The sequence below is a fragment of the Penicillium chrysogenum genome, assembly GCF_028827035.1.
Source record: "Penicillium chrysogenum strain IBT 35668 chromosome Unknown utg000001l_segment0_segment0, whole genome shotgun sequence".
Lineage (NCBI taxonomy): Eukaryota > Fungi > Ascomycota > Eurotiomycetes > Eurotiales > Aspergillaceae > Penicillium > Penicillium chrysogenum.
In genome coordinates, this window is record NW_026622749.1 from 2,296,426 (window position 1) to 2,321,152 (window position 24,727).

A 24,727-nucleotide genomic window follows, 5' to 3' on the forward strand; every position below is an offset into this window, starting at 1 on the left:
TGAGTTCTTCCAAGTGACGTGGCTGCTACTTCGAATAGCCTCATCGGTGATCGGGAAAGAAGCAAGAAAATGACGTCATTTTTTTATCTCCGACGCCAATTCCCTTGAGAAATCAGAAAAGATGTAATTCCCTAGGCATTTCTACATCTTTTGTGTGATGAGTGATGCCTTGATTTTGGATGACTGCATTCGTGGAAATTTATCGTCCATTTAATAGTCAGTCCGGGGTAACTCGGGCCCCAAAACATAGAATTTCTACTCTTTTTCTGGAGGCAGGATATCGGGAATAGGGCCAGCTGGAACCACCAATTGATCATTACCAGTCTTCCTGCCAAGCGCAGCAACGTATCCAAATTTGTACTGCATATAGTCAGCTTTTGAAAGTCCCGATTTAACGCGAGTGCACTTACAACATCAAAATATGTCGTCTTCTTAAACGCCCCTCGAGTCAATTCCGACTCATCATAGTACAGCCGACGATACCAGCGATCAATACGAGGATAATCATGTCTGATCATCTTCAAATTGCACTTGAAGATCAAGTAGTACGCCACATCGAAGCGGGAAATCGTCGTGTACAGACGTATATCAGCTTCGCTGATACACTCACCAAAGAGAAACGGCTGGTGTTCGGGCTGACCCAAATGTGCCTCAACACGATCCAGAGCTTCGAACAGTGGATAGAGATTTTCCTCATATGCCGCCTGCGTGGTGGCGAAGCCTGTTTTGTAAACGCCATTGTTAATCAATGGGTAAACCCACGAATTCATTTCATCAATTTCGCCGCGCAAATGCTCGGGATACAATCCACCCCCGGGACGATTGACTTCGCGAAAAGCCTCCGGCAAGAGCTCGTCGAATTCAGAGTACAGCATGCGGATAATCTCGCTGCTCTCATTGTTGACGATGGTCTCCTTCTTCTTATCCCACAGCGTAGGCACCGTATACCGGCCCTCATAATGAGGATCGGCCTTCAGATACAATTCCTTGAGGAGCTTGAATCCGTACACCGGATCCTTTTGATCGGATCCATTACGACCAGAGAAGAACCATCCTTCCGGACCAAGTTCCGGATCTAGCACGGCAATTTGAATCACGTCCTCCAGGCCTTTTAGGCTACGTACGAGGTTGGCGCGGTGTGCCCACGGGCAGCCGTAGGTGATATATAGTATATAGCGGTCCTTTTCGGCGGGGAATTCGGCCGATGGATCGCGCGAGATCCAGGAGCGGAAAGATGAGTCTTTGCGACGGAAGTGACCGTCTGAGTCGGCGTGTTTGTAGATTTTTGTGTTCTTTGAGAGTTAGTTGGTCCCTTCTAGTGCTTTAGAAGGGATGTTGTAACGTGCTCACTTGGTCTGTCATTGCTTCAAATTCTGCCACGCAGACCTGTCGGATGCCGGATGGTTTCGATGCGAAGTTCGGAAGTGAAGAGTGAGATAACTTGGGAGCTCTACCTTACTCCGACTAACTATTTATTCGAGTGTCAAATCTAGTTTTTTCTATACAACATATACTGGCAGTGGCATCAAATGCGACATTTGAAGATAGGGCACGTCACCTTATGGGGCGGCTGACAAATACTGACAAATGCGGCACGGATCCATCCCGAGGTCGTCATCGCATAAGCAGATTGCAAAGAGACGGTGGATTACACAGAAAGCATTAACAAGTGCAAGTATGCGTCTATACCGTGTCGATTCCCTTCCAACAACTGCACGCGCTGATGTGCCGGCCATGATACTATACACCAGTGGCTCCACAAGGACACTTTGGACTTCCTAAGGAAGCTCCCGAAATTGATGCCGAAGTGATTGAACACAGATTTTTGAGGATGCATGTATCTAGTTGGCGTGAACGAAGTGAATGACCTGTTATGGACAATGTGAGTTTGTTTAACAAATGACGAATCTTAGTAGACAAGAGGGTCAAATACATATTATTCGTTGCGGGAGCGATTCATGTCCACCATCCTCGATGTATCCTGGCTGACGGTCCAATGAATGAAGAAGCTGAAAACGTAAATTTTGGTTAACACATGGGAGATATTTACACCAGTTGGGCTGGATAATGGCTCACCGGTCATATTGCTCACATATAAGGTACCACCACATCCCAATGTTTCAACACCCGCAGCCCAGCGTGTGGGAAAATGCAAACACCGGTCAGGTTCCCTATGTATGCAGGCATGAACTGAGTCTGCCGCGCGTCACCAATAAAGACTAGGCAGTTCTCGAAAATTCGAATCTAGACCTGTGTACCAGACTGTGGAAGGAATACCTCGCAAGCGCGAGGGAAACAAGGTACGGCAGCTACCCGCCTGGCACGACAGGGCCCCTTATGCATGGACCACTGAAACAACCCTCATTAGGTCGTTGTTCATGCCGCTGATTGAAGAAACTGGGCTTTTAGTCGTTGAATTTCGCTTAACAGAAGGCTATGCCCAAGTCAGATAACCGGCCTATCTAGCCCAGGATACTCAACACGTGAACAATGCGGCACATGGCACAGCCAATATGCATAACTCCGTGCCCCAGGCCTAAGACCTGATCTCCATATGGCTCCACTAGTATGTGAAATGGAACCCCCTGTTCGGTAGCAAGAACCGTGTAGACTAGATATCCTAACTGGGCCTGCGGCAGCCAACGTGCTGTGTCAGATCTAAGACTAGGACAGCCTATTTTATTTCTGCCCGATGATGTGCAGTTCCTGCACATTCCGACTGGTGCATGGAGTATCCATAGTCATCCCATATCCCCAAATCCCGGTGCCGACTTGGTCGCGTTTACCTCAGGAACACCACCAAGAATATGTATGCTATCCCGGTAGTTGCATGGGGCATATTTCATACCTAATGATAAGTCAAAGTTGTAGACATAGATTTCATCAACCCGACTCAACGATGTATACATCCAGTCATGATGTCTATGATGTTCGAGATCTGCAGACCTGGGAGTCGAGGCAGGATCTGCAGAAAGTTGTCCGATTGTTTAAGACGGCGCTCCACCTGACATGGCCCACTTCTGTGACTGTTGGCTTGGTTGCAGGAGATGGGTAGCCAATGAGGGTTGACATGGAATGTTTCTCCTGTGTGGTCCCAAGGTCCAGCGATACGCGAGGGAAAAGATAAGCCGACTAATCTCCTGTTGTGCCACCCTAAAACTTTGGGACCTGGGCATACCTACATATAGATACCTAGGCTTGTTATTAGGCACTGGCGTGACGGTCTTAGGTATGTTCAAATCTTGGGCACCTGCATGGAAACATCCTCGTCACAAGATCAGTTGTGTTGTTTCGGGGATGGATATTGGGATTAGGCATCTGTCTACTATCGGGCATATTATATCTAACGTTGATGCCCCCCCCCACCTGGAGTGGATCGCAGTGGCGATCCGGGGTTAGTCCCAACCCTGTATAGGTTACATTGGATATATGTACTTCTAGGCGACGTCTCGAATGAGTAATATGCTGATTGGTTTTTTCACATTACATATTACACATATATAAATGTTTTAGGACAGTTCCGAAAATTGAGATTTAGTAATATACCCTCCTTTCAGACGTAAGGCTGTAACATATATGCCCCGGTGTGATATCCTCAATTACCCGTGGATTTCCCATATCTGGGTTGAGAAATTGACTTTTGCCATCCATGGACACGAAATGGCTCGACCTCCGGCTGGCAGGACTTTCTAATCCGATGTGGATCCCGACTCTCGAGCTCGAGCGGGGTGATAAGTCCTTTGTTCCCCAGGCATTTGAGGAAGGAGAGAGGAGAAGCGCCTTACCTAAAACCCCTCCCCAGACGCACAGACAACCTTGGAAGGGCCGAGAACGGTAGGAAATCTCATCGTCATCGGGGTCTGCCCCATTGGATGATTGGCCACATAAAATGTCAGTCCGCTATTTGCAGGAAAAGTTGTTTTTTAGGGGGTATTAAGAGAAAAGTGGTCAGAATCCCTGTCCTTCAGAAAGGGGAAATGCCGGAATCTCCAGGTATCCGATGTATACATCATCAAATCATGTATACAAGGTTACGCGGATAATGACCCGCGGCGGTGGAGCTTGTGGATACTGGAATTAATGGACCATCTGGGGATGATGACGATGATGAGAAGTGATGATGATGAGATATCCTCCAGTAAAATGCATACATGTATTGTTACAAATGTATAAACAATAGAATTCACTTGGGTACATCCTGTACAATGTACATGTACACAACTCGTCAGATCTTGTCCCACGTTATCTTCCCCTCAATTGCTCTCCACCTCACTTCTCTTTTCTCTCCTTGTCCATCTACTTGATGCATCTCTTGCATTTATCTTAAGTCCCTCCCTGCCAACTTGGCTTTATCTTTCCATTCCTCACCCCTTGCCTTATCTCTGGTATTGTATGATCCCCTCCCCCTGAACTCGGATCCTTCTTTATTTACTTGCTACATTTTGCGACTGTCCAAGTTCCACTACACTGGCCCACACTTGCGACGCGCTTAAGGAAATTCTGCTAACAACTGTTGTGTAGCTGTGCTTGCAATCATTCGCGAGTCAGATTACCATTGCTTTGGGTACACTACAACACATCTCGACTACAAAGGATGTAACCGTCATTTGATTCAACTCTCAAAAGTGTTGCCATTTCAAAGTGACATTACCATATTCATCACAATATCACACCTACTTCTCAACCACGCGTTTTGTCAGGCGCCATGGCCACTGTGCTAGTTCAGCAGCAGGCGCTGCACCACTCGACCCCTCCTGCCTCTCCTATTCCCCCAGCCTTGACCATAAACCGACGATCAAGTCCTATCCCGAACAAACATATCCCAGTATGCCCTACGGGCCCTATTCCAACATCTCAGCCTACCTCCGTGTCCCGGTCTAGCGATCAGCCTTCCTCGTTATTGTCTCCCCCAGATGAGAAAATGCGCATTGGACGACCGTCGTCTCCCGCTGTATATGCCATCGACGGAGACAAATTAGCAGCGGCAATTGCTCATCGAGCCTCACAACCTTTGCCAGATGCATCTTTGATGTTCCCTTGGCTCCATGGGTTGCACCGAGACAACCACTTGCAGCTGGGATTCTTTACAAGTCGCAAAAGACACGCACGTCACACCCCAAAGTGCTGGCGAGGCCTCACCGTGGTAAAGCTTGGAGGTGACTTGAGCAAGTCGCGCATCAAGGGCGCCGTAAGCCCTCATGAGGTGCTGGCGCCGTCATCCCATTTCTTGATGGCTGATCCTCCCGAGGGTTTCTCCGTCCGGAACTTCCAAATTCAAACTGCGAAGCTGGCAGCGATGTCGGATATTGTTATTTATGCCGAAGATGATAATAGTCATACCGGGCTTGTTGAGCTAGCGCACCAGTTTGCCAAGGCGCAGCGGTTATGGCGAACGAAAATGGATCCCCTGGAGGAGCGACCGACGTACAACACCTTCATTCTTGCCGGTTCGTTATTCTATCCTATTTCCCGCATTAATGGACTAGCAATTGATATACTCCCCCAGACAAATTTTCCAATGTGGCCGAGAAGCATCCAGAGATCATTGCCATCGATGCGAGAGGTCTACCGACAGGCCAAGTTATGGATTTCGGTAACTTCAAAGGAACCTTGGCGCGCCTAGAGTTTATGCTAACCATTTGATAGTCCAATGGGAGCGACTGGAAATGTCTACTATGTCCCAGGCGTCCGAGATTTCGCGTAATGTTTGGCTCGGGCCTACTCCGGAGTCCTTCCACATTGAAGCTCTTGGATCACCAGAGGAAGAGGGCTATGACCTGTTAATCGAGACATGCGACATGGCAAACATCCCTGGTCCACGGTTCCTCGCAATGCTCGACAAACAGATAGAAAGTGGTCCCCAGCGCTTAGAGTTTCCCTCATCGGGATCTCTCGTGCTTCCATCAGGGAACACACGGGAAGTGGAGGATATTGTCAACACCATCAGGTGGATCTACTACCTTGCACACCCGGAAACTTCCTCGGAAGAGCTTGAGACTGACGGAGATGTCGTAATGACCAAATCGAGCGGGGAACCCCGCAAGATTCTCATCCACTGCGCGGACGGTTATACCGAAAGCTCGCTGTTGGCAGTGGCGTACTTTATGTTTGCAGAGGGCGTGCCTGCCCATGAAGCTTGGCTTCGACTGCATTGCGATAAGAAACGCAACTTCTTTGCCTATCCAACAGATGTTGCTTTCCTATGTCATATTCAAGGACGTCTCTTGCAGGAAAGCCCCGCGACCCAGTCCACGGACCCCTCGGAAATCGGGGATCCGCATTGGTTTCACAACATGGATGGCTCCTTCCCTAGTCGCATCCTGCCGTATCTGTATCTGGGCAATTTGAATCACGCGAACAACCCGGAGCTTCTGCGGGAACTTGGGATCAAGCGTGTGCTCAGTATTGGCGAGGCTGTCAATTGGACAGATGCGGACCGCGCCAACTGGGGCCCTGATAATTTGATGTACATTGACAATGTCCAAGACAATGGCATTGATCCTTTATGTCAGGAGTTCGATCGTTGTTTGGACTTTATTGGTAGGTCCTCCAGATTTGTTGCGTCATTGCAGTTTCCTTATGCTAATTCTTTTGCAGAACAAGGAAAGCGCGATGGCACGGCCACATTGGTTCATTGTCGAGTCGGTGTTTCTCGATCCGCAAGTATTTGCATCGCTGAAGTCATGGCGTCCAAAAACCTCTCTTTCCCGCGTGCATAGTAAGTTAATTTCCAATGAAGTCGTCTAGCTGGACCGATGATGCTAATTCATAATAGCTGCTTTGTCCGCGCAAGGCGACTCAACGTCATCATCCAACCTCATCTTCGCTTTGTGTAAGTCTCCTGAGTTCTTCTACCCTCACATATAAAAAGAGATATCTGCTCACACTTATCCGCAGCTACGAACTTCTTCAATGGGAGGAGTATCAAATGGAAAAGCGAGGCCAGTCCATCAAGCGAGAGCTTGAATGGGAAACTGTTGCGCGTGAGATAGCTCTGCTCAACAAGCCCTATTCGAGGCATTAAGAGTAGCCTCGAGCTCCGAGGCCCACCTCAAATCCACATGGTCAGGATTATAAGGACGGGTCATTGGATACTACGCAATGGTCATTCCTGCCGCGAGCGCAAACGCTGAAAGCACTTCACATCACTTCTCTACCAACTTCCCGAGGGACGACATTCAGCCCGGACACCAAACCTATTTTCTTCTTAATGCGTGTTTTTTTTCCCACCTCATCCATGTGCGAGATACTACACTACGATACAATGACTTTGCACGATTTCTACGAACAAGAGACGACTTCTTGAATGATCTTTGGCGCTCGGCGTTTGGAAGACCTCAGGGCATGGGAGATATTGCACGCATCATACACCATGCAATGACTTTCTGCTGTCTCTGTTTGGCCCGATATTTTGTTTCTTCTTAGCCAGCCCATCTTGTTGATTCTACCTCTTGATTTCGCCCTATTCTGTCTTTCTGTTTTCAATTTTCGATTTTCGATTTCTAGTCCTTGTTCTTTTTGTTCTTTTATTTCTGTTTCATCCAACAATCCAGGATTTGCACTGTTCTTTCCGCCCATATCATTTACCAGCATTTTCTCATGATACACCTCGCCCTGTCCAGGGTTATGTCTTCATGCCACGCTGCACGTTTGAACTGGAGCTTTCGAAAAGATACTTATTCGTTTCTCAACATGCATATCCATTTGAATTGTTATTCCTTTGCGGTCTTGTTTCCATATTTCTGTCGCGCCTCTTTTCTCTTCTCTCAGGCCCTCCCCATTGGGCTTTGGACTATGTGTTATCTAGAGTTGGCGTTGTCACAAGCTCGACGATCACAGGCGCGTCTGCTGATCATTTTAATGTTATTATCTCGTCCGGGCTTCGCAAATTTTCGATTCGATTAAAGATTCCTTGTAAGATCTGCGTGAATACATACCAAGTCAAGCGCGCAACCTGTATCCGGACTCGATTACGAATGGCCAATGTATGCCCAGGAATGTCCCTGAAAAGCAGACAGATATTCGTCATTCATAAATATAAATCGGTATAGTACAACTGTATGATCATACGATAGCCTCTACTCAACAGCGCTCAAACACCCGATACAGCCCCTTCAGATCTGCAACCTCAACCACACCCCGCAGTAGTCGTGACGTGGCAACCAACCGTGCACGCAGAGCCGGGAAAACAGCATGCTCCAACATGCGAACCATCTGCGCCCGACGCGCCCTCACAAAAGCGTCTTCGTCGTCGTCTTCGACCTCGGAGCCATCGGCTACCACCGGCCCCTGCATAGCCGACTCCCCCAATGCGTCCTGTACAACAGTCCGCGATAGAACCGGAAGCTGCTCAGGCGTGTAAAAAGCAGCTAGCTCACGCAAAAACGTACGGAAGCAACCCTCTTCACTACCCCAGTCCACATACGGCCCAAGCCTCAGCAGGAACCGAGGCAGTTTCGCCAGCGCGGGCAGATACCCCTTCAGCAACAGGGGGATGGTCAGCAAGGTTCCGTCGGGACTGATCTGCATCGAAAAGTACTCGTTCAGCATCTCGCGACGGTCGACGAGCGTGCGTGCTATCATCTCCGGTGCATTAGCGAAGATGGAATCGGCCTCTTCCCCGTTGGAGTCGGCGTGCTCTTGCCGTTCCGATTCCGCTGCGATTTTCAGTAGATCTACCAACTTCGGCGCTGGGTCGAGTCGGATTACGCCGAAGTTCCCGAAGTCGGTTAGGCCGACTTGGTAGAAAAATTCGTGGCATGCCAGTCCGTAGTCGATTAGGTATAGCTTCACGCCTGATTGGATGGCTGCGAGTCGGCGTCGCTCGTCGACTAGCCCGACGTATGTGTGTGACGCAAACATCTCTGTTAGTGTGTTGTGCATTTCGGAGCGGACGGAGGCTCGGAGACTCTTGACGGATGTGAGGGCGATCTTTAGGGGTTGGCGATCTGTTGTTTCGTATTGGAGGCCGTTATCTAGGATTGATGTCGTTGGCGTGTCCGTTTCCGTGGGTGCTTCTGGGTTCGACGGGTCGCGGGGTGAGGCTGCGGCTGGGCCTAGCATTGCTGTGATTTTGCGAACTTTGGAATCTGTTCGGATGAGGTTGTTTTCGTAGGGTTTCTTTGTGGTCGCTGGTGTTTTGGGCGTCGCTCCGGCTTTTATTGCCTCTGCTGTACCCTCATGGACTGGAGCGCCTTGATCGCGTTGTATCGACTCAATCGTCTGCACACCAGGTAGGAGGCTCTGTGTTAGGAATGTGCGACTCGAGTCCACCTCAGCCAGCTTGGATCGGATTTCAGTGCAAACAAGCTCGATAATCTCGTCCTCGTTTAGAAAATTCACTTCACGCTTTGTCGGGTGTACATTGACGTCAACGCGATTAGGCTCGATCTCGAGATCAAGATAGACGAAAGGGTGGCCGCCCTTGGGCAAAAAGGCAGAGTAAGTCTGTTCAACCGCACGCTTAACAGCAGTCGACTCCACTGCGCGGTGATTGATGAAAAGTAGAATCACCGTCTTCTTGACATGATAGTTGGCGTTCGTAGCGAGGCCGGAAGCGCGAAATCCGAACTTCGTATCCTCGGTTCTGAACTCAACAAGCTCGTTCGCCACAGCACTGCCGTGAATCTGGCGGATCCGGTCGATCGTATTTGCACTTACCGGAGTCGAGATGCTCACACCGGAGTCTCCGTGTTTGCGGCATGAGAAAGCAACCCCGGAGCAATGCACTGCGTATCGGCCAACGACATCGAGAATTTTGGCATATTCCTCGCTTGCCGAGCGGAAAGCTCTCCGACGAGTCGGGACGTTGTAGAAGAGATCCTCCACCTTGGGCCTCGTTAACTTGAGAGCATGCCGTATTTTCATCTGCTTAACTTACGGTGATTTGAGTTCCTCCTCGGCCAGCCGTTGCCTTGGGTGCTGCATTCTGGCCTGGCTTTGCCGGTATCAACTTTCCATCTCCGTAATGTGCTCGCCAGGCACAGCTGGATCCAGCAGTTTTCGTTGTGACTGTCAGATGTGCAATATGACTGATACTAGCAAGAGCTTCCCCGCGGAATCCGTATGTCCCAATGGAGGTCAAATCTTCGAACTCTTTGAGCTTAGATGTAGTAAACCTCTCGCAGAGGATAGGAAGATCATCTCGCTAGATAATGTCAGAGACGGCTCCTGTAACATCAAAGATAACTTACATCAATACCGTGGCCATTATCAGTAATCTGGAGTAGTTTCAGACCCCCTTCCTTAATCAGGACTTCAACTGAGGTGGAGCCAGCATCGACGGCGTTTTCGATGAGCTCCTTCAGTGCGTGCATTGGAGCAACAATAATCTCCCCAGCAGCAATTTTATTTACGACATCGGGATCCAACGCCTGTCTGGGACTTAGTATTTGCTTTATGTGATAGTATACGACAAGACTCATGTGCACGCGTTGCCTTACCTTGATTTTCTTTGGTTTAGGGGGTTCCGGGGGCTCATCTTCCTCTGCTGCGCGTTTTGTGCCGCGCTGATCTATAGGATCAATCTGCATATTGTCTTCCATCGTGAACTGCAGTTGTCAGGAAGGTGTTCGGCGGGGAAGTGAATTGCGAACTGCGCGTAGTTGGAGAAAAGGCGAAGATCCGATAAGGCGATAAGAGAGCCCAGCGTCATTGTTTGCGGAGATCGTTTGCTCCGCTGCACTCTTCTCATTCTTCCTCTTTCAATGAATACGCAACAATTCGGTCGAATTTGTTCTCTGTATTTATTGTTTGCTTCGATGTCATAAAAGGAACCACGGAGCTCACGGAGCTTGCCCTTGATCATTCCGGGCGCACATCATGAGCCGTGCAAAGATGCCCCTTCGGGCTGATGAAGAGATGGGCAAGAAAGATGACGACCATCGACCATCCGACCGAGCACGTTTTCTACCTCTGCAGCATCGAGCAATGCCTCGACCTCGCCGAATACTGTTTGTGATTATTGCGCTTGTTCTCATCTACGAGTTCTTCAAGCACATGCCGACGGACCTGAGACCCGCCGTAGATCGGTACGACCCTGCGATCGCGAAGCTACGAGAAGAAACCCTTGCCAGATGGGCTGGTTCGGACAAGCCATCTGCTGTTCCCAAGGCAGATACTGTACAACCGGGCAATTTTCCAGTTAAGGTGTCGGAATCGAACCAAAATGAGGAAGCTTATAATGGGATGATCAAGTTCTCCCAATTGGCCGACTCTCTTCCTCGCTATAAGTATTCACGGAAATCTGCCAGCCGTGCAGTTGTGTTTGCAGCCTCAAGTCTCCATAGTGTGTCGGATCTTTTGCCCCTAGCTTGTCGGATGGCTGGTCAACGGCTGAACTATGTGCATTTTACATTGATGGGAAAGGAGGAAGTTTCGATTGAAGGAATTAAAGAAGTCAACAGAATCAGAGATAGTGAATGCCCGATGGCCTGGCACGGTATGATATTCAGATTATGATGGTCAACACGTTTTGCTGACTTAGCGACAACAGATGCTCGGCCGGACTATGCATCCAAATCTACAGATGGCCGTATGAAGCGGTCCGTGATAGCAGGGTTGCAAAACATACACCTCTACATCCGCCCCGAGGCTATCATTACACAGGGTCGGGACTGGGAAGACCCCTTTTTCTGGGACGGAGTCGAGGTCCATTCTCGAGAAGATGCCCTCCCTCACGTTGCTCTCTCCGCTGCTTCAAGGGATCTTATGTGGATAGCCTCACTGGACAGCGAAGCTCTTCGATGTAAGTCATCTCTCCCTTCTTTGATATGCTAGATCCGGAATGCTGATCGTAAGTACAATAGCCTGGAATAGTATGCAAATCGAAATGGTGGTGCATGCACCCTCCGAATCTTCTGGATCTTTGATCAGGCTTATCCAGTCATTGGATGCAGCCGACTATTTAGGATCGACTCCAAGCTTGACAATAGAGCTCTCGCAGCGGGTAGACTCGCAGTTGCTTCAATTTCTACAACATTTGGGCGGGTTGACCCAGCTTCCTGGCCGAATTACTATTCGGCGGCACATTCAACCGCGTGACATGGACACAGCAGAATCATCGCTTCGAACTGTGGAGTCATTCTATCCACGGGACCCTGAGATGACACATTTGCTTCTGCTATCTCCACAGACGGAGCTCGCACCATCGTTCTATCACTACCTGAAGTTTGCTGTACTGAACTACAAACAGTCTTCCCGAGCCAAGCGTATATTCTCGAAGATGATCGGCATTTCACTCGAACTACCGTCATCAAAACCCACTGCTGATGGCCAATCTTTCACCCCGCCGCCCATGACCGTTGAAGGGAAAGGACAGTTTCTTCCCTCGTTCCTCTGGCAGGCCCCCAATAGTAATGCAGCTTTATATTTCGGTGATGCATGGGCGGAGTTCCATTCCTTCATGGCTAACCGCTTGTCGACTCCGCAATCCGCGACAGCCCCCCAAACAAAGTTTATATCGGAGAAATATCCGGCGTTTATGGAACACATGCTTGAGATGATCCGGGCCAGAGGATATTATCTCCTCTATCCAGCATTCCCAGGCACCAAATATTCCTCGATTGCCACAGTACACAACGAGCTCTATAAGGCCCCAGAAGAATTCGGTGACAGCAATCCCGCAACCTCGGGCGAAGAAGGCACTCAAATTATTCATGATCCTACTCAGCCGCTGAAAGGTGGTGTTTCCTCTGGCTTGGGGTCCACCGAGAAACCGTTAAACCGTGCATCAACTATTATGCCATTGCTTGACTTGTTCCCTTCAGGTCTTCCCGATCTTGATGCTTTGTCTCTGCTTTCATACGACGGAGAGGGATTAACAGCCGCGGCGTACAGTCAACAGACCGAAGAATACGCCCAGCAATTTCGAATTTATTACGGAGGATGTGCCAGAGATAGCGAGGTTGATGAGCCCTCGCCAGACCTATTATTTTGCACTCAAGAATGAACTCCCTCCGATATCCAGGATCTGAGGTGTCATTTCACCGGCATGTTTACCAAGTTTAGGATACACGTGGATGGTCGGCCACTCATGCGGCACATGTCCTTGACGACGTAACCATCGAATAATCCGATCTGTTCGGTCTAAGATGATACTATGCACATTACATGTAAGAACACATCAACCTGTTTTTGGATGTTGTATACAAAGGTAGTAAAAACAAAAGCCCAGAGGACTATTCTATGTATAACCATAAAATGAAAATGTTCGTTTGAACGTAAACTCCGCAGACCATTCTGTCCCTTATAAATCAAAGTTATAAGGATTCGAGTCATAGAAGTGAAGTCGTTGCATCGCAAGTCCAAAACAATGACGAGGGCCTTCCGCAGGGCTTGGCACCTTATGTAATCTGATTCCGGAGCTGCACCAGACCTAGCTCTGTTTCTCCATCACCAGCTTACAATCCACTTGCATTACTCTTTACTTGCAGAATTTCATCTATTTCTGCGTTGTAATACCATCTTCTGCTCATCTGCGATACCTACCTCTCCCACGCCGCTTCGATTTCCCCCCGACTTGGTTCCCAGCTACCATCAGAAATGGCCAACGAGGGCGAACGGCCAACCTCCGCCGACAAGGGCAAGGGCAAGGTTGATGATGTTCGTGAGTTGAACGGAAAGAAGACCGAAGGCGAGAAGCCAGCAGACGAAAAGAAGAAAGATGAGGCATCTCAAGAAGGTACGTTGCGATAAGGCAATCCCAAGGTTCTCGCAGCGGAGCATGTGGTTTCTCTCAAGACTCCACGGTAGCACTCAAAGCAACATGCTGACGGAGCTTCTCTACAGAGGAACTTAGTGAAGAGGATCAACAATTGAAGAGCGAACTTGAGATGCTCGTTGAGCGGTTAAAGGTAGAGTCACCCTCCTGTCCCGTGCGCATAGCACGATGACGTTAATCCTCTTTTCTGCTCTCAATAGGAACCCGATACCTCGCTCTATGGGCCTGCTTTGGATGCAATCAAGAACTTTATCAAGACTTCTACTTCCTCCATGACAGCTGTTCCTAAGCCTCTCAAGTTCCTCCGACCGCATTATGATGACCTGGCAGGGCTATACGAGACATGGGCCCCAGGCCCTGTGCAGGTTAGTTCTCCGGCGCCTATATCGCTTTGTCAATATCTAACGATAGACTCCTTCCTAGAACTCGTTGGCCGATATGCTGTCTGTGCTTGGAATGACCTACGGGGATGAAGAGAAACTGGAAACCATCAAATACCGCTTGTTGGCCAAATCGGAAGACCTTGGCTCTTGGGGTCATGAGTATATCCGACATCTCGCACTGGAAATCGGACAAGAATATCTGAACCGGTTGAACGCAGAGCAGGATACCCAGGATCTAGTGGACCTTGCGTTGTCGCTGGTGCCCTATTTCCTGAGTCATAACGCTGAAGCCGATGCTGTTGATCTCATGAGCGAACTGGAAATCATCGAAGATATTCCTCAATTTGTTGACGAGAACACATATGCTCGAGTCTGCTTGTATATGGTCAGCATGGTCAATCTACTCACTTACCCTGAAGATCAGCAATTCCTTCGAACCGCCCACGCGATCTACGTCCGCTACAACAAGCTTTCGCAAGCGATCGTGCTAGCTATCCGGTTGAACGACACTGAGCTCATCAAGAGTGATATCCATGCCACGACTGATATGTCTTTGAAGAAACAGATGGCTTTCCTTGTCGCCCGGCAGCAGATCTGGCTCGACCTCCCGGCCGAGGATGAGGAGGGAGAGGCCTTGGCTGATTGTCTCAACAACACTTCTATCCCGAAGCACTTCAAGTCTCTGGGCAAAGAACTCAATATTCTGGACCCAAAGATGCCGGAGGATATCTACAAGACACATCTTGAGAGCAGTCGCGGAGCCGGCCTCACCAATCTTGATTCTGCACGACACAACTTGGCCAGCGCATTTGTCAACTCATTTGCCAACTCTGGCTTTGGTAACGATGAGATGATGCTAGTGGAGGGTGACAAGCGCCCGTGGGTGTGGAAGACCAAGGATGATGGCATGCTTTCTACAACTGCGTCGCTGGGTATGCTGCTACACCGTGATGTCGAGGATGGTTTGGATAAGATCGACAAGTTCACCTACGCGCAAGAAGACCAGGTTAAGGCTGGTGCACTGCTCGCTATTGGTATCCTAAACTCCGGCGTCCGACTTGACTCTGACCCCGCCCTTGCCCTCCTGAGTGATCCCGACAACCTTGAGGCGAAGAACGTGCCGATGAGAGTTGCATCCATCATGGGTCTTGGTCTGGCATATGCCGGTTCCAACAAGGAAGAACTGCTTGAGGTTCTCCTCCCGATTGTGGAGGACGCCTCACTAGACATGCAGCTGTCTGCCATGGCAGCAGTTTCGCTGGGTCTCATCTTTGTTGGTTCATCAAACCACCAAGTTAGCGAGGCAATCGCGACGACCTTGATGGATGAGGAGCGTCAGAAGCAGCTCAAGGACAAGTGGACAAGGTTCATGGCCCTTGGTCTGGCACTTCTGTACTTCGGCCGTCAAGAGGAGGTTGATGTCATCCTCGATATCCTCAAGGCAGTTGACCACCCCATGGCTAAGCCCACTTCAGTCCTTGCCTCAGTATGCGCTTGGGCAGGTACTGGTACGGTGCTCAAGCTACAAGAGCTCCTCCACATCTGCAATGACCTCATTGAAGAAAAGGAGGAGAACAAGGGCGATGAGCTTGTTCAGTCGTATGCTGTTCTCGGTCTGTCTCTCATTTCCATGGGCGAGGATGTCGGACAGGATATGATTCTCCGCCAGTTCGGTCACCTCATGCACTACGGGTCTAGCAACATTCGCCGGGCTGTTCCCCTGGCTATGGGCCTGATCAGCCCCAGCAACCCACAGATGAAGGTTTACGACACACTGTCCCGGTACAGTCACGACAATGACAACGATGTTGCCATTAATGCCATCTTCGCAATGGGTCTCTGTGGCGCTGGTACTAACAATGCCCGTATCGCACAGCTTCTCCGGCAATTGGCCAGCTACTACCACCGCGACCAGAACTCACTATTCATGGTTCGCATCGCCCAAGGTCTCCTACACATGGGCAAGGGTACCATGACGCTTAATCCCTTCCACACCGACCGACAGGTCCTTTCCCGTGTCTCAGCAGCGGGTTTGCTTACTGTGCTTGTATCGCTCATCGATGCTAAGCAATTCATCCTCGCTGAACACCACTACCTGCTCTACTTCCTCATTACCGCCATGTTCCCCCGCTTCCTTATTACACTCGATGAGGACCTTCAGCCACTCACCGTCAACGTCCGCGTCGGTCAGGCTGTGGATGTGGTCGGCCAGGCAGGTCGTCCGAAGACCATCACTGGATGGCAGACTCAGAGCACGCCAGTCCTCCTGGCCTACGGTGAGAGGGCCGAGCTTGAGGATGAGCAATACATCCCTCTGAGCAGCACTCTCGAAGGCTTGGTCATCTTGCGCAAAGTACGTATCACTTACCTCAAGTGCAAATTGCCAGTACTAACCTATGTTCCAGAACCCGGACTATGAAAACCCCGAATAAGCAAGCTAGACTAGATATTCCCCGGTTTACATCCATCGCTCGCAACCAGCAGGACTCGTATAGTGGTCAGGTTATCGTTGGATCTAATGTATTCAGAACGAATGAAGAATAGCATGGATTTATTTTTACAGTTTTATCTGTCTGTCTTCTACGACTGCTTGGATCTATAAGTAGACTATGCAGTAGGTATTTTGGAGCCCAGTGGATTTGTAGAGCCTGGTGTACGAGTAGGGAACTCATTCTGAACCAGGCCCTTGTATTCATATATTTTGAGAGAGATACCCGGTTACAACATTATAACCATCCCAGAATGCTATCCATGTAAAGGTGAAGCTATCAAGGTTCTCAGCCCGGATAGGAAATAGGGCTTAGGGCTAGGTCCTTATCAACTTTTTTCCTCCGCTGCATCGTTGAGTGATCCAACTCGTCTTGAAGTTCTGGTCTTCAACGATTCAATTCAAGGAAATTCGAAGAAAGCGAAAGGCTCCTTCATTTCCTCGCAGCCATGAAACTCGACGCTAAGGCTATTCGCTACCTCACCTCCGAGGATTTCCGAGTTCTCGCAGCGGTACTTATCGGCCCCTCCTCTTGGGTTTACCCCGCGATATTCTTTCTTTGGGGATATTCTATCGCGCATTCTTCATTAGCTAACATGTAGATTATCTTAGTGTGAAGCCGGCAGCCGGAACCATGAGGTCGTCCCAACGCCATTGATCTCACAGCTTTCGGGCCTCCGAGGCGGCAGCGGTGTCAATCGCGCAATCTCAAACCTCGCGAAAATCAACTTGATCGCAAAGGTCAAGAATGCCAAGTGTATGCATTGCATTCCATGTACTTCTGCATCTGAGCTTATCTCTAATACACGTATTCGATTTATAGATGACGGATACCGACTCGCATACGGAGGATTGGATTATCTTGCGTTGAACGCGCACCAAAAGTCAAAGGTCATCTATTCAGTTGGCAACCAAATCGGGGTTGGAAAAGAATCAGACATTATCGTGGTGGCAGATAACACCGGAGCGCAGCGCATTATGAAAATCCACCGTCTCGGCCGTATCTCGTTCCGAACAGTCAAGACAAACCGCGACTACCTACGGCACCGCAGCTCAGCCCCATGGATGTACATGTCTCGATTGGCAGCAATGAAGGAGTTCGCTTTCATGAAGGCTCTGCGCGAGAACGGATTCTCCGTCCCCGAGCCCATTGCCCAGAACAGACACACCATCGTCATGAGTCTAATTGATGCTTTCCCTCTGCGCCAAATCTCAAAAGTCGCCGACCCCGCTGGGCTGTACTCCGAGCTTATGAATATGATCTTGGAACTTGCGCGATATGGTCTTATCCATGGTGATTTCAACGAGTTCAATATCCTTATCAAGGAAGAGCTAGACCCCGAAATGAAGGGGAAAGAGCTCACTGAGGAAGAGGAAGATGAGCATATCCGGCTGGTCCCGGTTCTAATTGATTTCCCGCAGATGGTGTCTGTCGACCACGTTAACGCTGAAATGTACTTTGACCGTGATGTGGAATGTATCAAGCGATACTTCAAGCGCAAGTTCCACTTTGTGAGCGACTCAAAGGGCCCTACATTCGCCGAGGCGAGAAAGAAGCTCCTCAAGAACCCCGGCAAACGTCTGGATGTTGAAGTTGAAGCCTCAGGTTTCTCACGCAAGATGGCCCGTGAGCTCGAGGCTTATATGGCAGACGTGGGAGTCAAAGGAGATGGAGAGGCTTCTAAGGATAGCGACGATGAAGATGAGGATGAAGATGATGAGGAAGAGTCCGGATCTGAAGCCGAGGATGCCAGTGATGCCCACGAGACCAAGGACTCCGAAGATGTCGGTGACAGCACCAAACGGTTGGAAGAACTTCGAGTCTCTGGATCGACGGAGCAATAAAAGGAAATGATCTTGGGCTTTCTTAATGACTATTTACGATGAATAAAGCATGTAATATAGGTTGCAGAATTTCCTACCAAAGGATGTCTTTTAGAATACATAAACTCTCCGTTTAGGAAAGAAATATCAAAAACATAACAATGATTCCATACCTGACCGTCGCTCTCACATCACACGTGACGAGATGTGACTAACACCTAAACATCCAGCTGCAGTAGGAACTTTCAGTCATAGTAATTCTTGCGCAGGAGTCGTGCCCATACACAAAAGCGATCAATCATCGAATGTCACGGCTCAGTCCTAGCCTCTTCTTTTCTGACCTTCGTACACGAATAAACTTCTCCCCTTTCCAACCAATTCTAGGTATTTTTCCTCCGACAACTCACCACGAGGTTTGTTCCTCACCCTTACTCGACCAGCAGCTACGAGACCATGCCACAAGCTCTAGAATATGCCCTGGACAGCTACACTCGGCTCCTTTGTACCTTAGGACTGCTTGTCCTCTTCACTCGCTATGCAGTCCGCTATGTTGGGAAGCTAGTGAGAAGCTACTTATTCGTATCACCCGAGCATATCACCCTTGACTACGGGTGCTCGGATTGGCGGATCAGTAGCCAAAGAGCCGCAGATCTGTACAGTTCTGGTACCAAGCTCTGGACGAGAGAGGATCTCAAAGCCATAGAACAACAATTGGGCCAATCCTATATAATGGACCGATTTTCAGTCCGTCGGATTGATGGAAGCATAGTCCTAATTTCCAATCCCTTGTTCCAAGTACAGACTCCTATCTGGTACGTACGTGGGTATGGTATTCCGACCTCATCTCAGCCTGCAATCGAAGTTTTCCGACCTAATTTCAGCCTATAATCTAAGTTTTCCTTAGGAAACCCTATATCAAGTACCAAGAATATTGGCAACTTGTCAAAACACAACCCAGCGGCCCAATCGAAACCTACCTATGCTCTTATATTGTGGATTGGAGCAATCAAACTGCACGAAACTTTCGAGGGTTCATAGCACAGCCTATGCAAGTCTTTGAGGAGAAAGACTTATTATGGCAGAATAGCACGACCTATAAGCAATTGGCAGCCTTAATCCAAGATTTGATCGGTACGAACACTGTGAAGAAAGTTCTCTGCTTCGGGCTCGGTGATTTTTGCCGCTCCGCCCCTGGATGGCTAAAAGAGCAGCATGGCTCTTGGGATGAGACCTCGGATATAGAAAATGTGACGGGCTGTATAATCCAGCATTCGATGGCTATCACTATAGCTCAACTTTGTCGTGGCAATAAAGCTCAACTATGTCGTGGCAATGAAATAGTGCCATTACTTGCTCAGGACCCGGATTATACAGAGCTCGCAGAAAAGATCCTAACCAACAATGGATTCAAAATTGTTGGACATCACGGTGCAGGAGGGTTCGCGGAAATTGACGAGGAATCGATCGTGATATCAGCCTTTGCTGCCGCCCCAGTCAAGCAGATTATCGCCGATCTTGCTCGGCCTATGCTTATTATTTCCACCGGCTTTAATGTCTTCAATAGCAATGAGTAAGTTCGCTTTTATCGATCCTCGAATCTAACTAACTAGGGCACTTTATCGATCCTCGAATCTGGCTAACTAGGGCACTTCACAGAAAACCATTGGCAGACGCTGAATCTCCGAGAACAAGGCAAATGTGGCTTGATTATGATGTCTATACCCTTCCAGGCCATTCTAATGATGTTGAAATATGCTGTGCATTAAAAGGATTACATTTGTATCGCAGACGCTAGCAACCTCTGGATTCGCAAGGAGCCTGAGACCTTACATCTAGGGACTGTGGATCACAAATCATCGCAAATATGAAATGGATATCAAAAAGGGAACCTTATGTATATGTATAACCCCTGCTAATCTGTCTCTCCTATCCCTTATGCGCTGCTGTAGATTAGAAGTCATGACGGAGGCAGAGACTGCAATAGAGGGCACGTCGTACTGTACTTTAAATGATTCTGGCAATTAGGTATCCGCTTAAGCGAAGCGGTTCAGAGAGGCGGTTTAGGAATATGTTTGGCGATCAGGATTTAAGAATTCGAGTGAGATAGAGACCGTTGCCGCAGGAGAGCCCGACGTACGCTATGCTGGAAAAGCAAATTACGGGGCAGAGCAGGTTGTCTGTCGACTACGTCCGCTAGTACATTTCAGCAGTCTTGGAGACCGTGCCCAGGTGCCGCGGTCAGCTGACATAAGCCTGCTGGTTCGACCTGCCACTCCAGCCATTGCTTCCCCCTTTCAACCTTTTCCCCTGGACGTTAAACACCACAACAACAACCTTTTCAACCAAGACGATGGCCGCCAACAGCTCTCCAGATTACAAATCTCTTTATCTGCAGGAACAGGAGAGGCGGAAGCAAGCTGAAGATGAAGGCAGACAGGAGAAAGAGAGACGGGAACAAGCTGAAGAGCGCACCCGACCGACCAATTTCGTGGAGTTCTTGTGCCATTCCCACACCCTACTCTCTCGACCGTTGAGGGCTGAGATACCATCTCGCTCGACCACAGGGAAGGTACCCCTTCCCACCGGGAAATACTGCCCAACACGGTTGGAACACTGGACCGACTGCCCAACGCAACTATCGGAGCTCTACAGGTCCGTCTACAACCACCTTTATACACCCGGGGGGGCGCCACGTTTGTTCTCATCCTTGCATATGTTGGAAGGATTAGGCCTACGACTTTGTCGTAAGCCTATAAGCTGTGAGCAAGAACTCGAAGCCTATAAGCGATTCGCCGTAGAAGAACATGTCCACGATATAGTTACCGAGTTATGTAAACTACCCGCTGCTCGCGACGAGTTCGGCCTTAGGGATGGCATCCAGTTTAGTAACTATACGAATTTCCTGAATGACAACGATATAATGGAGGCGGATACCAGCCAATCCTTAAGTATACCCCTCCTAAGTGTACCCCACCTAAGACCTAACCAGTTCTGCGTCTATCGCGTCGACGGTAATACTACCACTCTCCTTACGACTGTCGAGTATAAGCCGCCTTATAAGCTTCCTATCGCAACCCTTCGGATAGGGCTTCGACTAATAGACTTATAGAAGGATATGGTCAAATCGAATAAAATACCTATAGACAAGGAAGCGAAGTTAAGGTACAATATAGAGCGCCTTGTCTGCTCCGCTATTGTCTAGGAGTACCATATGATAATTCAGGAAGGGCTCGAGTACTCCTATATGACTAACGGGATTGCCCGTGTCCTCCTCCGTGTTCTATATAATGATCCTAGCACGCTTTATTATTTCTTATGTGATCCTAATAGCGAGGTGGATACAGAAGTTAAAGATTAAGATAGTTTCTAATAACCGGAGACTTCTATTACACGAATTCTATGCCTATATTTGATGGCCTTTCGCTCACCTACGCGTGGCTAGGAATGGCGAAATTCTATACGACTAAAGCTCCATATTTAGACGACCGGTTTTGACCACACTCGTTCTCAGATTCCTAAAGTAGAACTATAGCAGACCCTTACCCACTCCGATAGTATATCCCTAGAGTACACGAGTCCGGAATCCAGTTCGGCTTATAAGCCTCCGTTATCTCCGCCGGATTCTCCAACGGTAGTAGCAGCTCGCCGAGTGCCTATAAGGTCTAAGGCCAGCTATACACCGTCGGGTATACAGCATCGCTCGCAGTCTCTAGACTCATCAGGCTCCGATTCGAACCAAGCAACAGGCCGTAAACGGGGCTTCAGCCAAGTTACATCCTCCCTATCTGCCCAAGGAGCAGGTCGTCAACGGGACCCTAGGGATAATCAAAGCAACGATACCCCGTATCGTAATGCTCAATTTTGTACGTAGCGTTGTCTACTCGGACTATAGTCTGGCGGTGTTCTAGACGACTACTGTCTAAATGTGATACTCTATCGTCGAAGCGGAAACGATCACTAACATCCGATTACCTTAGAAGATTTGGTACGTTTACTAAAAGTATAGTTAGACGAGAATATTGACCGATGCACACCTCTTGGAGGTTACAGGGCGTACGGTGCGCCTTTCAAACTTACTTATATCGTATATAGCTACACCGTCGTCGGAAAAGGAACCACGCTAGGGCTATAGAAAGAAGTCTCCCGCGAAGCATAGGTATACCAAATCCTACGTAAGGCCCAAGGGTCTGCTATACCTATTTTCCTAGGTACGATCGACTTGGTAAAAATCTATTTTCTTTATAGGGCTGGAGAGATTCGTCATATGCTCGTGATGGGCTGGGGGGAGAAACCACAGCATCGATAGAGCTGGCGCCTTGGCTCCGCCGGGAAATTCGCAGATTAAACAAAGAAATCAAAGCCTTGGGAATCATTCACGAAGATCTGCGGTGTGACAATGTCCTTTGGAATGAAGAACTTGGCCGAGCATTGATCATCGATTTTCACCGCTCCACACTGAAATGTCGACCGTTGCAGCGATCACGACCGGCAAAACGACAGCTATGCCAGCCAGAGACAGAAGATCCAAAACGTCTTCGTGTGACATGAAGCAGTGTGCTTAACTATTGGATTAGCAATTATGCATTTTGGTCAGAAAAAAATCGTATATTTCTGTCGAATTGAGCATTAGTGTGCTCGATACATTGATATCCATCATTTTCACCCTCGACGCGCGTGTTTTTGGCCCCTTTTCCAAGTCCACGTTCACGTCTTAGGACTCGGTGCTAGGATGGTGCTGGGTATACGCTCGCTACCTACCTAGGTAGTTACCTAGGTATAGGTGCTGACAAAAGTGACTGATTTTTACTATGTGTTTGCATACAAGTTGCAGGTATCTGCTGTCGCCCTATAGTGTCAGAGGGTAGTTTGACACGAAGGCGGTGTGAAAATCTGAAGGCGGTAAGGGGCAGTAATTAGGCCCCGGGGTAACTAACTAGTTAGTCAGTTATGATCCAAAGGGGGAGGATCCAAGGCGGGGGTGCGGTTAACAATCCCCTATTATTATTAATAATAGAAACCTATTACTATACTAGAGGCAGGCGTAATCAATTCGACCCTTGACTGAATGTCCAACAGTGAGTGTTGTGTGGTCCCTATTGGCGCATACTTAGAGATCACGTGACCAGATCGGCCAAAGCAGTTTTGATACGCGATCCGCAAGCACCTCCAACCTCCAGATTCTTCCACTCAACAACGCCATGGTGCGTCTCAACAGTGTTCAAGCGAAGGCCCTGCACCGCCTACAAAGCCAGGCTGGGGTCCAGCAACCCCCAAAATATGAATGGCCCAAACTCGGCAAGCCCGTGTACCTGTACGTTGCCCAAAATTTACTCTGCTCGACCAAAACAGCATCTCAACAGATTTGAGCGGCCAATTGAGCATTTGCCGCAGAATAAAAAAGAATCCCAGCTTATTTATCGTCCCAATAGACCTCAATTCCGCATTGCTCTCGTCCGAACCCCCAATCTCACCCCCCGATACGCTCAGTTCCGCGTCCCCCTCAACTTCAACAAGTTCGATCTCCGCAGCTACCTATGGCACTTGTATGGAGTTGGAGTCCTCGGCATCCGCAGTTACGTTCAGGCACAACCAATCACACGAATCTCGCGCGATGGCAAGGGTTTCGGCCCCTGGCGTCGCCCTAAGTCGCAGAAGCGCATGACCGTCGAATTGAAGGAGCCCTTCGTGTACCCTGAGGAGCCGAAGGATCTCACCCCGTATGTGACGCCTACCCTTAACCTTCTCGTCCTCTTCGAGTTCCATTCCTTTGTCTTTCCTCTTTCCATATGCCCCATACTACACATGCACCCTCCAACCAAACTGAACATCTTCACTAACCAATATCCACTAATAGATGGGAGCACGAAAGCTGGTCAAAGGCCGAGAAGTGGCAGATCGACCAACAAGAAAAGGAGAACCCCAAGCCCAACAAGGGTGAAGAGCCCGATCAGCAGTTGCGTGATGCCTACAAGGAGCAGGCTAAGGCGCTGCTCGAGAACAAGGAGACCTGGAGACCGACCTGGAAGGCTCTGGGCCTGGAGCCACACAAAGCGGCTAAGGATGGTGCGTTCGCCCGCGCCCCTACGCTGCCGGCCTGGTATGGTAAGGGGCGGAAGCATGGATCACGGTAATCGGTTTTGATGTGATTCCTTGCATTGTTCTTCATGGTTTTTTTCTTTCCCCGTTGGGGAAAATCGGTGTTTCTTGCTCTATCTTATGGTTCATGTCATTTTGACTGGATCTGTGTATTATACTCTTGGGGTAGATTGTATACATCCTGAATATGGCGTATCATCTTTTTCTGATCTGGTC

At 49.0% G+C, this 24,727-nt stretch overlaps 9 protein-coding genes across 9 annotated transcripts; 7 read left to right on the forward strand and 2 right to left on the reverse strand.

Moving 5' to 3' along the window:
* Positions 1 to 255: 255 nt before the first annotated feature.
* On the reverse strand, positions 256 to 1,362 carry N7489_000931 (glutathione S-transferase family protein; the record flags this gene model as incomplete). The annotated part of the gene is made up of 3 exons (XM_056706686.1): positions 256 to 360; positions 411 to 1,292; positions 1,351 to 1,362. 3 exons carry the CDS (start codon positions 1,360 to 1,362, stop codon positions 256 to 258), a joined length of 999 nt encoding a protein of 332 aa, XP_056570988.1.
* Positions 1,363 to 4,705: 3,343 nt separating this feature from the next.
* pps1 (tyrosine/serine/threonine protein phosphatase PPS1) lies at positions 4,706 to 7,024 on the forward strand (the record flags this gene model as incomplete). The annotated part of the gene is made up of 6 exons (XM_056706687.1): positions 4,706 to 5,447; positions 5,507 to 5,593; positions 5,647 to 6,540; positions 6,598 to 6,718; positions 6,776 to 6,832; positions 6,898 to 7,024. The coding sequence occupies 6 exons, from the start codon at positions 4,706 to 4,708 to the stop codon at positions 7,022 to 7,024; spliced, it is 2,028 nt and encodes a 675-aa protein (XP_056570989.1).
* A 1,058-nt stretch (positions 7,025 to 8,082) lies between these two features.
* On the reverse strand, positions 8,083 to 10,544 carry N7489_000933 (mismatch repair ATPase MLH1; the record flags this gene model as incomplete). The annotated part of the gene is made up of 4 exons (XM_056706688.1): positions 8,083 to 9,828; positions 9,881 to 10,147; positions 10,194 to 10,373; positions 10,443 to 10,544. The coding sequence occupies 4 exons, from the start codon at positions 10,542 to 10,544 to the stop codon at positions 8,083 to 8,085; spliced, it is 2,295 nt and encodes a 764-aa protein (XP_056570990.1).
* A 277-nt stretch (positions 10,545 to 10,821) lies between these two features.
* N7489_000934 (uncharacterized protein) lies at positions 10,822 to 12,949 on the forward strand (the record flags this gene model as incomplete). The annotated part of the gene is made up of 3 exons (XM_056706689.1): positions 10,822 to 11,440; positions 11,486 to 11,746; positions 11,808 to 12,949. 3 exons carry the CDS (start codon positions 10,822 to 10,824, stop codon positions 12,947 to 12,949), a joined length of 2,022 nt encoding a protein of 673 aa, XP_056570991.1.
* Positions 12,950 to 13,542: 593 nt separating this feature from the next.
* N7489_000935 (proteasome regulatory particle base subunit RPN1) lies at positions 13,543 to 16,535 on the forward strand (the record flags this gene model as incomplete). The annotated part of the gene is made up of 5 exons (XM_056706690.1): positions 13,543 to 13,681; positions 13,789 to 13,853; positions 13,921 to 14,085; positions 14,144 to 16,456; positions 16,509 to 16,535. The coding sequence occupies 5 exons, from the start codon at positions 13,543 to 13,545 to the stop codon at positions 16,533 to 16,535; spliced, it is 2,709 nt and encodes a 902-aa protein (XP_056570992.1).
* A 505-nt stretch (positions 16,536 to 17,040) lies between these two features.
* On the forward strand, positions 17,041 to 18,436 carry N7489_000936 (protein kinase RIO2; the record flags this gene model as incomplete). Its single annotated transcript, XM_056706691.1, has 3 exons — positions 17,041 to 17,103; positions 17,204 to 17,348; positions 17,415 to 18,436. The coding sequence occupies 3 exons, from the start codon at positions 17,041 to 17,043 to the stop codon at positions 18,434 to 18,436; spliced, it is 1,230 nt and encodes a 409-aa protein (XP_056570993.1).
* Positions 18,437 to 19,461: 1,025 nt separating this feature from the next.
* Positions 19,462 to 19,989, forward strand: N7489_000937 (uncharacterized protein; the record flags this gene model as incomplete). Its single annotated transcript, XM_056706692.1, has 1 exon — positions 19,462 to 19,989. The coding sequence occupies one exon, from the start codon at positions 19,462 to 19,464 to the stop codon at positions 19,987 to 19,989; it is 528 nt and encodes a 175-aa protein (XP_056570994.1).
* Positions 19,990 to 20,765: 776 nt separating this feature from the next.
* On the forward strand, positions 20,766 to 21,524 carry N7489_000938 (uncharacterized protein; the record flags this gene model as incomplete). Its single annotated transcript, XM_056706693.1, has 1 exon — positions 20,766 to 21,524. The coding sequence occupies one exon, from the start codon at positions 20,766 to 20,768 to the stop codon at positions 21,522 to 21,524; it is 759 nt and encodes a 252-aa protein (XP_056570995.1).
* A 2,089-nt stretch (positions 21,525 to 23,613) lies between these two features.
* Positions 23,614 to 24,546, forward strand: N7489_000939 (mitochondrial 54S ribosomal protein uL23m; the record flags this gene model as incomplete). The annotated part of the gene is made up of 3 exons (XM_056706694.1): positions 23,614 to 23,726; positions 23,845 to 24,132; positions 24,270 to 24,546. 3 exons carry the CDS (start codon positions 23,614 to 23,616, stop codon positions 24,544 to 24,546), a joined length of 678 nt encoding a protein of 225 aa, XP_056570996.1.
* Between the last annotated feature and the right edge of the window lie 181 nt (positions 24,547 to 24,727).